The following is a 13,042-nucleotide window of genomic DNA, read 5'->3' as shown; positions in this document are numbered from 1 at the left end:
CTTGCCTACCGGTTCATTCCAGTCTATATTGATCACTGGTACACATTTGACAGACTGCCAACATAAGAATAGCTTTTCTCCATGAGAAGATCATTGGCCCAGAATAGGGATTAACGTTTAGATTTATTAATGAACCAACCACACTACCTCCAGATCCACTTGAAAGGGAACTGATCCCTTGGAATCCCACAAAAACATGGCATTATCTTATTGGCACCATAGGCGTTTAGTTTGCTGAGGCACAGCGCCAGAAAACCAAAGCGAATGCAGCCATTTCAGAAATGCTGTGTGAGCTGGAAATGAACCATGCAAACAAGCAAATGAAAGGACTTAAGAGCCAATGTGTTCTTTCCAGGCAGAAGATGATGTTGTCACTGCATAAAGTTCCATTTTGTTTAATTATTCCTTAGCTCTCTAAATAAATAAAGACTTCTATCACCTTTCCACATAAAGAGAAACTTTAAAGAAACAAAGTCACATAATAGGTTTTCTGAAAATGTTCTCACTCAGCTGGGTGCGAGCTTCTTGTTTGTGTGGAAATCTTCTCCAGGAAATGCTGGGTTAGCAGGCAAATAAACAAGCAATTACAATGTGGTATAACAGAAGTACAGGTTTACTTATAGATCAGACCAAGAGCATCTGGGAACCCAAAGTGTCAGCTGCAATAAGCAACAATAATGACAAAAGTCAAATTAGTGGTCTCAAAGTAAAAATGTCGGTTGCTATTTTGTCAATTCTTTCTTCCATATCTCTGCCATTTTACACACACTTTGTTGGTAAGCAGGCTTAATTCATCATAATGAAGGCAGGCATGGAAAGGTTAAGATTAACTTTCTATGTAAATTCCCATTACCACAAAACATTTTTGCAGATTGAGATGTTCAAACTGGTGATGATGACCACTGCTCCATGTCACAGGTCTACATATAATTAAATTCCAATACAATTAGAGACAGTCCTTGGAATTTGACACATTGAATCACTGCGCTGTCCCCAGACTATACCCTTTTAGAGTTTTTCAGCTGTGAATAATTTGGGTTGTCCTTTCCATTAGCCATTGAATGACAAAAAGGGCTTTGGCTGGAAGACAACTTTATAAGTAAGATGCTCTGCCTTTGTTGTATATCAAAGAGGCTACTGAACTCCCCAAGTGAAGAGGCTGTAGATTTATTAGTCTGGGACCATTCGCTGTTACCAAAGTTTAATTCCACACATAGGACCAGTACCAAAAGCCTAAGGAATTAAGATGAGGTAGAATTTTTTTTTTTTAGAATGAGTATAAATTCATTGATGCCAAAGGGTTGAATTATTTTGTTCCCATAAAATGGCAGGTAATAAGATTCATGACCACAGAGCCAAGGAGTTAAACATAAAAATATGTTATAAAATTACAGGAAATGCTGGCTTTAGTACAACTGAATCCTCTCAGAAGGGTAGACTGCTTATCTTGATCTTTTCTAACTCCCCTTATTCACTTAGTTTCTTGTTTATTTACAATGAATAAGTGCCCATTGTTACCTACCTTGACAAAGGAACATCTAAGGACTGGTATCTGAGGCCAGACTGGATTCAGGCTTGGACACATGCCTGGTCTGAAGAATTCCTTGTGTTTGTGAAACTCCACCCAGACAACATTTTCAATGGTGCTTTTGTATTTAAAGAGGAATTAAAACACTTTGGAAAATAAATATGGCCATATTTGAAGTCAGTAGCAGTAGCGAAGCCATAAAAGCACTTTCAACAAACTCTTGATTGTTAACTCTCAAACTTTAAAAATAGTATGCCATACTCCAAAGCAGTGAAATGTTTGTTTAATGCTTCTCTGCAAAAGGCGCGATCCCAAGAGTGGTATCTTTGACTTTCATTTCATCACATGACAAGTACCATTTAACAGTTGTATTATGTTACCTTTTATTATGTTACCTTTGCAACAAGATCACCAAATTTGCATAATACAATTGATTCAAGGATCTTTGCTATGGTTTTCTTTGAGTGAAATCAATAAAAAATAGAATCAACATCTGTATTCATGCACCCATGCCATATGACCAATGTAGAAGTGATACTGATTAACAAACTACAATTTACACACTCAAGTGAACACTGTTTATTTCAAATTTAGTCTTGAGAAGTTGTTATTGTTAGCTGCCATAGTTGATTTCAATTCATGGCGACCCCACGCATGCAGAGTAGAACTGCTTCATAGGGTTTCCAAGGCTGTGACCCTTCAGAAGCAGATCACCAGGCCTGTCTTCTGAGGTACCTCTGGGTAGGTTCGAACCCACATTTTGGCTAATGGTTGAGTGCTTAACTGTCTGTGCCATTCAGGTGGCCTGAGAAGCTATAGTTATTTTAAAATTAAGAGCAGCTGTCTGCAATGTGTGTGTGTGTGGCTGAAAGAGAGAGACATCTGAGAAACTACCTGACTCTAGATGATCTGATTCCTTTCTATAATTTTCATACTTGGAAACTTGGAGAACTACTATGCCTTCCCTGGTGGGGGCAACAATAACATCTATAGCACCTGACCTGGTGCAAATTACTTTGGAAGTAATTATTTTAGGAGTCCTGCTATGTTACCACGACCCACCGTAATACCCCACCAGCTGCCACCTGAGCCTATCCTAGCCTCTTTGGGAGCTCCTAGCTATTAAAGATCTCTGATAGCCTATGGAAACGTCCCATTCTCTTGTCCCTTGACATCTGGCCCAATTCAACTCCTGCCTCTCCACCTAGGGATCTGACCCCCATAATTCAAGATTTAAACAACTTTATGGGACTTCAGGTTCAGGTTGCCATTATTAGTCCACTATACTGTGGGTTAAGAAAGATTTGAAGTTGTTTAGCAATACAGTAAGTTAGGATTTTTATGAAACATTACAATATCCATTGCAATGAACTCATTCTTGAAAGGTCATTTGACTAAGCGGCCAGTCGACAATTGAAGAGTGTCTGAGTGTGTTGCATTTCTGCAGAGGTGTGGCATGCAGAACAATTGTCCTAACTTTTGAATGAATCGAAAAGTAAAATAAGGGCCTTGCTGTTCAGCGAGTGCTCATGTTTGCTGAACGATTTATGTGGCATTATCAAAGGGCAGTCAGTGAGACTACCGGACAACTCTGGATTCTCAATCCCTACCCTTGTCTTTCATTTCCAAGCTAGGCAGCTGTTCATTCAAATGAATTCTGAAACAGATCATTCCCAACATTTGGGAACCACTGTTTGTATGACAATGAAAGTTGGTTTTGACTCTGTTGACATTTTCCATTCAACATAAAAACTTTTAAAATGCAATATACTTACTTCTGCTTCAACAAACAAAACATGAGAATGGCACCAAGTCTTGGTGACTCATGACAATCAAGGGCACTAGGATAGACACAGGGGACCTAGGTTGTAGGAAACATTTTGCCTGACTAGGCCTTAGTTTTCTCATCTGTAACTTGATCTAGTTTACATTCATTCCTTTATTAATACTTTATATATATTTTTTTATATATATAATATAGGAATATGACATAGTAACAACTTTTAGACTTTCAAGATGGGTAGCTCCTTAATTTCCCTTTCAGTCTTGGCTGCCTTTTGTGCCTTTCCTGGCCAAAAATAGGTTCTCAAAAACATGAATATCGGAATGACATACTTTTTTGGCTATAATTGATATTTCTTCTCTTTAACACCAGTGAAACCTTTTTGTTATCTTCTGGCATTGCCCATTGGTTTCTTGTTGCCCTGTCAACCTTAGTTACTGCCACTTTTTGCTAGTATCTTCACCTATTCCCTTTTTGTTTTTCGGCCAATGAAAACACATTTTCTATCAAATAAACAGATTCTGTACCTTCCATTCTTTTGGCTATTTTTGCTAATCCTATTATTCAGAGGCTGTTTCGGTAACTTAAAGCCTCAGAGTTCTGTTTTCTACAATCATCTAAGAAATAAGGTTTTTAGCATTGCTATGTGGTACGGAAACCATGGTGGCGTAGTGGTTAAGCACTACGGCTGCTAAGAAAAAGGTCAACAGTTCGAATCCACCAGGCGCTCCTTGGAAACTCTATGGGGCAGTTCTACTCTGTCCTATAGGATCGCTATGAGTTGGAATTGACTTGACGGCAATGGGTTTTTTGGGTTTTGATGTGCTAAGCACTGTCACACTTCTTTATCAACTTGGGAAAGAATTCTTCCAACGTATGTTCCGTCATTAAAATGGGGAAGCAGCACAACATGGTGGCTGCATAAGCAGGTATGGAGACAGACTTCCGAGGCTCCAGTTCTGATCCCTCCAGTTACAAGTCATGTAAACCTCGGGCCAGTTACTCAGCATTGCTGTGCCTGGTTTCCACTAGAAAACGGAGATAACAGTTCCAATCTCACAGGGTTGTTTTGCACCTTAATACCAGTAACATGCTTAACATGGTGCGTTTAGAAGAATGGGTGACACACAGCAAACACTCAAGTATTAACTCTGAGGAATTTATTTTATGCTGCGGCTTGCCTTTGAGACACAAGGCTGGGCTTACAATTTCATGTCAACCTAAAGAAGCCAGCATCCCCATCACATCATCTCCACAAGGTTGGGACATGATACTTTACAATGATTGCTAGGAACTATTTTTACCTTATTTATTCCATTTTTGCTGACAAGTATTGTCAAATACAGGCAAATCTCCTTCAGGGAAGCTGGGTATTAACATCTGGACTTAGAAAAGAGGTTCAAGAATTCTTTGTTTTCCATAAGCATTAGAATATTAAAAATTAAAAAAAAAAAAAACCAACAAAACGTTGCCAAAAAGGATTTGAAGCAACAAAAATTTAAGATTCAATAAAACTTTTTTTAATGGCAAGTGCCAAGCAAAAAGGAGGAAGAAAAGCTGTATTTGAACACGTTGGCTAAAGGAAGTCACCGCAGCTGGAAAGGGAACTTTATTTCCTCAAAGGGCAGCCAAAGCAAAGAGGGAAACATGAGAGGCGTCTCAACTCTCAATTTCAATTAAAGGAAGTTCACCATCAATTAGGAGGATTATTTTATTTCTAAGCTACAATGGGGTATATGGAGAACACTGATCATAATGGCTGAGAAATTTGACAGCTGCTTTTATTTTTAAAAAGCAGAGACATCTTACTTTGGCAACTATCTTGTCTCACAGGAGTCTCAATTGTAAGTACAAGACTTGAGTTTGAGATTCTACAGGCGACCTCCCACCTCATAACCTGTTCCTTCCGTAATCTTGCCCACATCAGTCAATGGCAATTTCATCTTTCCAGTTGCTGAGGCCAGCTGAGCTGAGTCATCCTTGACTCCTCTCCTTCTTCACACCCCATATTTGATCTGCCAGCAAACACTGTCAGCTTAGCCTTCAAAACATATCCAGAATCTGATCACTACCCACTGCCTCCAGGACTACTGCCATCAATAGCCTTCTAACTGGCCTCCCTGCTCCCACTTCAGTCTATTTGGATCCTGTTAAAATATAAGTCAGATCATGTCACTCCCCTGCTCAAACCCTCCAAATGGCTCCCCATCTCTCCTAGAATAAAGGCCAAGGTTCTCACTGGCCCTCCGCTGTCTAGTTTCGTCCGCATTCTCCACGTTACCTCTTCGATCTTACTCACTACTCTTCCACTTTTCATACCACTTAGCCACGCCGGCCCGTCTGCTCTTCTACAAACATTCCATGCAGCCTTCTACTTCAGGGCCTTGGCAATTGCTGTTCCCTCTGCCTGCAATGCTCTCCTAAGCAGCCGCTCCCTTCAGGTCTTTACTGAATTATCACCTTCACCACGAGGCCTTCCCAGGCACTATTGCCACCCGCTCCCTGCACATAGCATTTTGTAACACCCTTTCCTACTCTGTTTGAACCTCAGCATCGTGCACTAACATGTTGTGCCTATTATTTTTCTTGCTCATTTCTCTCTTCCCCACTAGAACACATGCCCCTTGAGACAGGGATTTTCTTCCCGACTAAATACACCTAATGTTTAGAACGGGGCCTGGTGCATAGTGGGTATTCAAATACCTGTTTTATGAATGAGCAGAAAAATTTGAGAGCGTGGCATTAAAACAAACTTGGGTTGGTTTTTTGCTGTAAGAGTAGTTCTGAAAGTGAGGCTAGGGGGTAGGTAGAATAATATAGTTCACATGTAGTATTTCAGTGCTGATTTGCTAGAGGGTTAATGCTGAGAGCATGAGAGCATAAAGAGAAAGGAATGCATTACAGGTCTTTCAACCAGTAATCTCTAAAATTGGAGCAGCACAAGATGAGCCAGGGATGAGGGACAAAAGTGTTAGAATTATATTCATCTTATGAAGAATACTGGGTGTGTTTCCACTGGTACCCTCACTCAGACCGTGTCAGGTGGCCATGCATCACCCATGGCTCTTGCAGTTATCCTGAGGGTGAGTGGAATGGGAACACTAAAATGTTAGATGTAAGAATTTATTTACATTGTTAGTATTTATTCCTATCCTGCTTTGTATTCCATTGGGTGGTGCAAAAACGATTAAGTGCTTGGCTGCTAACCAAAAGGTCAGCACTTCGAGTCCACCCAGAGGCACCTTGGAAGAAAAGCGTGGTGTTCTATTGCAAAAAATCAGCCATTGAAAACCTTATGGAGCACAGTTCTACCCTACACATGGGGTGGCCATGAGTCAGAATTGACTTGACAGCAATTGGTTTTACCCTGCCTATGTCTACAGCCTAGGAACCCTATGAAAAAGTTCTACTCTGTCCTATAGGGTCACTATGAGTGGAATCGACTCGATGGCACCTAACAACAATATGTACTAGAAGACTCTTTTATTATGAAGGAAGCAAGCAGTTACAGCTTCAAGATAACGTGGTCATGGACTCCTAGTTCTGGGTTATCTGCCCTGTCTTGCCTCATGACCCTAAAATTTTAGATGCAGGGAAATTTAATTCCTTTGTTCAAATTAAGGAACATTTAAACATTAAGATCTTTTTGATAAAAGAGTTAAGCCATAAAAATTATCTTCCTTGAGATCGGTGCTTTTAGGGGACCAAAATTCAACCTTTTCTCCTGCTGGGCCAGCATAGTGACATTCCCTTAATACAACCAAATAAGCAAGTGTCCCTTCTGTTAGGCATTGGCAAAAGGGCAAATGTAATATTCAAAAAGCTTGAACAGAAAAACACCTGATTAATATTTAAATTGCCTGAGTTTTCAAAACTTGAATTTGATAGAAAATGAACCAGATTTTCCCCAGCTTGTAGGAAGAAATTCAGGCACCTTGGGAAGTGCGCGAACCTTTTACGGCACTACTTAGTCTAGTACGTAACGTACAAAGAGCCAATTCTCTAGCAGGACTTAGCTTAGAAAAGGCCTCAGCTCCCTAGCCACGAACAAAGTCCGTATATGACTAAGTTAAGAGATGCTTTCCCAAGAGAACCAGAGACTTTAAAGTGTTACATTAAATGCAAGTTCTTCATTTATTTCAATTGAATATTTTTGGAGTGTGGGGTAGATTTGTTGACAAGTTTTCACTTCTGGTTTCCCACTCTGGGTTATGCAAAAATGAACTCACAGAGGCAAATTCAAATATCTATTTTGAAAAGTATTTACTTAGTTTGAATAAATTAATTGCAAATAAAAATTAGCTACAATATAGAGCCTGAATAGAAATGATTAGAACAAATACAACACGGGGCTGGATTTCCTTGCGTGAGTCACAAGGCATGTGACAATCTAGAAAATTTCAAAATCAATTAGATTTCTTTGAAAAAGGGGTAACAGCAGTTACTGATACATAACAACTAGTAAACTTATCATACAAGTTTCCTGACATGCATTTCCTGAGTGAACCCAAATGATCATTTTCATAAACAAGGAAATTCTGACAGTTGAAGTAAAAGAAAATAGCTCATGGCTTCTAAGCAACAAGGTGTTTTTTTTTTTTAAACCAAAAGAAAATTCTGAAGAGCATTGTAATAGGATCAATTAAAGCTATGCTACCGCATACAGAAATTGGCTACTGTCAGCGAAGTATTCTACAACATTTCGAACTAAAGGAAAACAAATTAAAGGATTAAAAAAACGATTCTGCCTAATCTAAAACTATATTGATTTCTACAAGTGTCACAAAAGGGTCTGATGTAGTGCAACTGTCTATGGTTTTCTTGTGGTGCATTAAAAAAAAAAAAAAAAAGGTGGGGATGGAGGGAAAAGAGCCTTTCTCTTGCTTCTGAAAGCAAAGAACTTACTAGAATTAGAGAATAAACAGACCATGCAAGTTATGTCCCTTCACTCTGCTGTTACTGGTGTTCATTTGCCAGCCAAACGTCCACCTGAGTCACACTATGGCAACTCTCCTTGGGATTCACACCCACAGTTAAGGCAGGTCTGCTGGGTTAAAAAAGAGGCGGGGGGGGGGGCACTGTTATCACTCAACCATATGTATCGATAGATTTCCTAATGCCCAGATAAGGCCAAATACAGAATAATTAATTAGGCATCTCTTTTTCTAAAAGCAAATCAAATCACTCTTCTTTGATGTGTCAATTTATGCTTTTTCTCATGGGAGTGATTTTTTTTTTCTAGAAACAGTGAACAGATGAACCACAGTTTTATCTACAAAATAAGCTTGCCAAATGTTGCTGATACTAAAAAGAGATTAGTAATCATGGGAGAAAAATAGATCATCTAGATTACATTACATATTCAAAGGAGCATATAAAATGTCTCTTAGCATTAAGTTTTTGTTATAGTACTACACTCAAGAGAAACACTAAGAAAAAAAAAAAAAAAACCTTTCCTGATTATCTTCAACGTGGTTAAAAACAAACACATCTTACACAGCGGTAATTAATACGAATTTGGTTTTACCAAGTATCTAATCTACCAAATTCCGTATTTAGATGGGGTGGTGGTAGGGAGAGGCTCTCTTGCCCTTCTTAACCTTGCAAATCCTTGAGCTCCGTTCGCTAAACCACCATTCACATCAAGGATGTGACACCATCGCCATCGCACTACTCCATCTAGAACGTTCTAAGGTATTTTCTATAATAAAGATAAATAGAAAAGAAGTTAATATACATGTTGCTGTATTTTACAATGTTTGCAACAAACTGTAAACTAACATAGTTTGAACCAGCAGTACCCTCAGTTATACAAAACAAGTTTCCAAGACTGAGGATGGGTGATCCAAAACCACTGAAACGAAAGGCATCGAATTAGGCTATGTCTTTTTCTCCTTAAAATATATTTTCAAAACTCAGAATTCAGAAGTCTGGTACTTCCAGAAATTCCCCTACTGAGTTCCCCAGATTTTTGCTCAGAAATTGCTATTATTTCTTATAAACGTTTAGAAAAAAATTCTTCATCTTAATGCAAATAATCAGAGCAGAGAAACTGTAACGTGGACAACAGGCTGGAAATCCCAAATCTCTTAGCTTATACATTTATAATGTAGTCCTGAGGACAACTGTCTGTTAGTCTAGAGGTCCTTGGAAAATAAGTCTGATGTAGCCTTGTTCACCAGCCAGCTGATGTGCACAGAAGGGACAGGCTGCATGAAAAGTATGAGTACCATGAGGAAGCGGGATCTGGGACCAATAGGCAGTTGTCTTTTCTGAACACACATGCCCACATGGGCTAAATGCATGGGTTGGAGGGCCAGCGTCCACATAAAATCCAGCTTCACATCCAAGCCACAGAGGGACATAAGGACCAACGGACCTACACATAGGACATTCACGATCTTTTCCATCACGTTCTTCTTTGTTTCCCCAGTTATGATAGCCATGTACATGGCCACAGTTTAGATATACCCAGGGTTGTTTTTCATCTACGACATCTTTCCTCTTCATACTAGGAAATGCTAGTGTGTTGAACCCCACAGGGCACTGAGGTCGGGCTGCATTGATCTCCTGTCTTAAAGCTTCTAAATGCTTCACGGTGGGAGTGTGGGAAAGGCCTTCTGCAGTACGCCACAGCAACGTCGCGCCACAGAGGTCAATTAATGAGCCATCTTCTAACTGATTGGTTTCAATATCCACCTAGAGGAGAAAAAAAAGAAAAATTCACTATAGTGTTTCGGATTTTTACAGAAGAGTTTTGGTTTTAAGTGCTGCTTACTCAAGAGACTGGATTTCCTATGACCATTACCAAATATTTAAGAAACTGATGGCAGCCATGAAAAAGGTAAGTTTGAGAATCAAGATTATAATGAGTGGTAACTTATCTCTTCTCAGCCTTACAGTAGAGATAAATTTACAATTAGAACATCTGGCTAATCAGTAATTCTGGTATTTTCAGTTAGGTAAACATCATGGCCAAAGATATACAGACATGTGGGGAAAAAGAGTGCTGTTTAATTTAGGAAGGCTTAGATTTTAAATGTATTAATATAAATATGACAGAAAAATAAACCTTTAAGTGTCCTAATTGGAAAATTAAAATATAAACTATCCTCCAGAATAGTATTTGATAGTCAGATTTAGTACTCTGTCAACAATAGATTTGAGTTTTTTGGGATACGTAATGCACTCCGACTCACTGTATGTGTTGTAGCTAACTGAGAAGCTACGTCTCAGTACTTACCATTTTCCCTCTCTGCTGGGCTGATCTGGTTTCACGCAGGCTGAACACATTCCCACACACTGATATTTCTCTCCATATTCCTGGCTTGGAGTCTTCTGTGAAGCCACTGCGTGGATGCATAACAAGAACACCGTTGGTGGTCAAGCCATCCATCTGACCATCTGATGTCTTCCATTTGGCTGCCTTCTCCTAGAAGGAGTAACATTGGTAAAAAAAAAAAAATAATAAGCTTCCATTTATTTGTAAATTGTAATTAGAAGCTGGTATAAAATAATACAGCATTTAGGAAAAAAAGCTTTTTACCCCAAGGAAGATGTTTTTTGATGAGTCAAATCCTGCAGCATAAATCCGGGCTGTAAAAGGGGGGTTCCGTTCACATATGATTCTACAGGCAAATCTTGATATGGTGCTTTGCACTGATTGTGTATCAGAATTACTTTGACTTCCAGGAACTGTGTCAGTTACTACAAAATCGATGGGGCTTTCAGTTGACCGACCAATCTAAGGGAGAAAGAAATATCTATAAGCCTACTCAAAGGAACAAAGTGGAAAACCCATTCAAGAAAGGCATAATAAGGTAAGAACATAAGCCTTGAAATTTCTATAGCTCAAACTTATCAAACTTAACGTTGGGGGCATCTATACCTTTGAAAACGAACCTGTCAGACTGTCTCTGATATAGTAATCAACCCAGAGCACAGAATTAAATGGAACTTATGACTCAGAATATATGAAACCCTCAGGGAATGAATAGTTCAGGATAGCTGAGATTACTACATGACTGCAGATTTTAATTTTAACCCTTTTGGAAAGAACTATTTCTACCATGTATTACTCTATCCTCTTTAACAGAACATATGGACCATCCATGTACTTCTTTCTTCATGACTCTAGAACATTACACAATGAACAGCATGTAAATGAAACTGAAATGCAGTGATGTCTTCAGGTGCTATAAAGGTGTACAAGATGGCCGATCCTCAGATGAAGGGTTTACGTAGCCAGGCTCTGAGTTTCATGTACACTTCACAGATTTTCTGTCAGGCTGCCACTATCACTTCCTGCTTTGGGGCATGCTTGTCCCTGGCAGCACACCCCTCCTCTTCCTAGCTACTCTTCTAATTCTGCTGTGGGTGGCGAAATACAGTAACAAACTTAAAAAAAGAGCATTCCAGAAGGTTCTTGGTAGAGCCTAAGGCATTCTCCAGGGAGCACAGAAAGAGTTTCAGGGCCTGGGCATTGTGGTATTTATTTTATATGCTCAGATGTCCTTTTTCATTTCCTTCCTGATTCTTGACCATATTTCAGAGCAACAAACCCAGATAAGAGCTCTACCTGGGTGAGGTGTCAGTGAGTTCAAAATATTTTCAGCGGTAGTAGCTAGTAAATAAATTCATTTTGAAAAATGCAAGGTGAAAAGAAAAAAGGAAAGCAGTGAGATAGAAGACCACAGAATTACAGCGTTTTAAAGTAAAAATTAAACAAATTTCAGTTCATTAATGTATTTACGATCAAGTAGTATCAGAAAACTGCAAAATGTGGGTATTGAGAAAAAATAATGACCTTCCTCAAAAATGATGACTCTCCAGAAGCCATAGTTGAGTCTCGAGAGTTCCTTTTATCAGCACACTTTTAGATAAAATCCTTCAGTGTTTTTATCCTTCCATCAAGCATAAACTATTTACTTTTAGATAGTTTCAGGTAGAAATTGGCTGGTTAACAAATGTACCTAGATTGGGTGTCCCTTTTATATATTTTTAGGATAATGGTACCAAAAGAAAAGTGTCTTAGACCTAAATAATCTAAAAATATTTCCTAAAATAAAAGGCTTGTTTAGAGCCAAAAAATGTAGGCCAAGGATTGGACTGAGGATTAATATTTAGAATCAAGGGGCAGAATTCCAAAGGGGGAGGTATTCAGGAAGAGAGGTTGTTCCAGCAGGTTGACATCTGATTTGGGCCTTAGAGGAGAAGATTTAAGCCATCAAAATGATACTGATAATGACAGGTGAGAAGAAATCATAAGTATCTATAAAGAGAGAAATATCTATAGATTATGATCAGACAGCAAGAAATGACTGTGTTAAGATATACTTTAGTAACTCTTCTTCTTTCTAATTGTTATTATTAGCTCTAATTATGTCCTAAGACATAAAATACAGATCTTATAATGTCATTCTTCCCCACCTCCATGAAAAATTTCAGTGGCTCCTTATAGCCTATACGAACTTCTTAGTTTCGTATTTCTCATGTCATGATTTCCTATCTATCAATCTCACCTAATTTCCTATTATTTCTGATTACACAGAAAGTATATTCCAGCTATAAGTAGCTTATTCATCGATCTTCTTTGCCATCTCTTATCCCAGAATGACCTTCTACTCATTGGGCTGGCAAAATCCTACTCAACCTTCAAGGTCCAGATGAAAGGGCACTATGACAAGGTCTTTTCCCCATCCTTCTCCAACCCAATCTGGTATCTGTACTTC

General features: G+C 38.9%; 1 protein-coding gene across 2 annotated transcripts in view; it reads right to left on the bottom strand.

Annotated features, from left to right (window-relative positions):
* Positions 1 to 1,864: 1,864 nt before the first annotated feature.
* PELI1 (pellino E3 ubiquitin protein ligase 1) overlaps positions 1,865 to 13,042 on the bottom strand; it is a 62,087-nt gene continuing 50,909 nt past the window's right edge. The window contains exons 5-7 of one of the 2 annotated variants that reach the window (XM_049856524.1): positions 10,858 to 11,055; positions 10,555 to 10,743; positions 1,865 to 10,010 (exon numbers count right to left, since the gene is read on the bottom strand). In XM_049856524.1, coding sequence (XP_049712481.1) covers positions 9,444 to 10,010; positions 10,555 to 10,743; positions 10,858 to 11,055 — 954 coding nt within the window. In that variant the 3' untranslated portion in view covers positions 1,865 to 9,443. The remainder of the gene's footprint in view (positions 10,011 to 10,554; positions 10,744 to 10,857; positions 11,056 to 13,042) is intronic. The other variant, XM_049856523.1, reaches the window with a different exon arrangement.

Source organism: Elephas maximus, chromosome 17 (assembly GCF_024166365.1).
Source record: "Elephas maximus indicus isolate mEleMax1 chromosome 17, mEleMax1 primary haplotype, whole genome shotgun sequence".
Taxonomy (NCBI): Eukaryota; Metazoa; Chordata; class Mammalia; order Proboscidea; family Elephantidae; genus Elephas; species Elephas maximus.
Note: the sequence above shows the minus strand (reverse complement) of the source record. Positions and strands in the feature narration are given on the sequence as shown.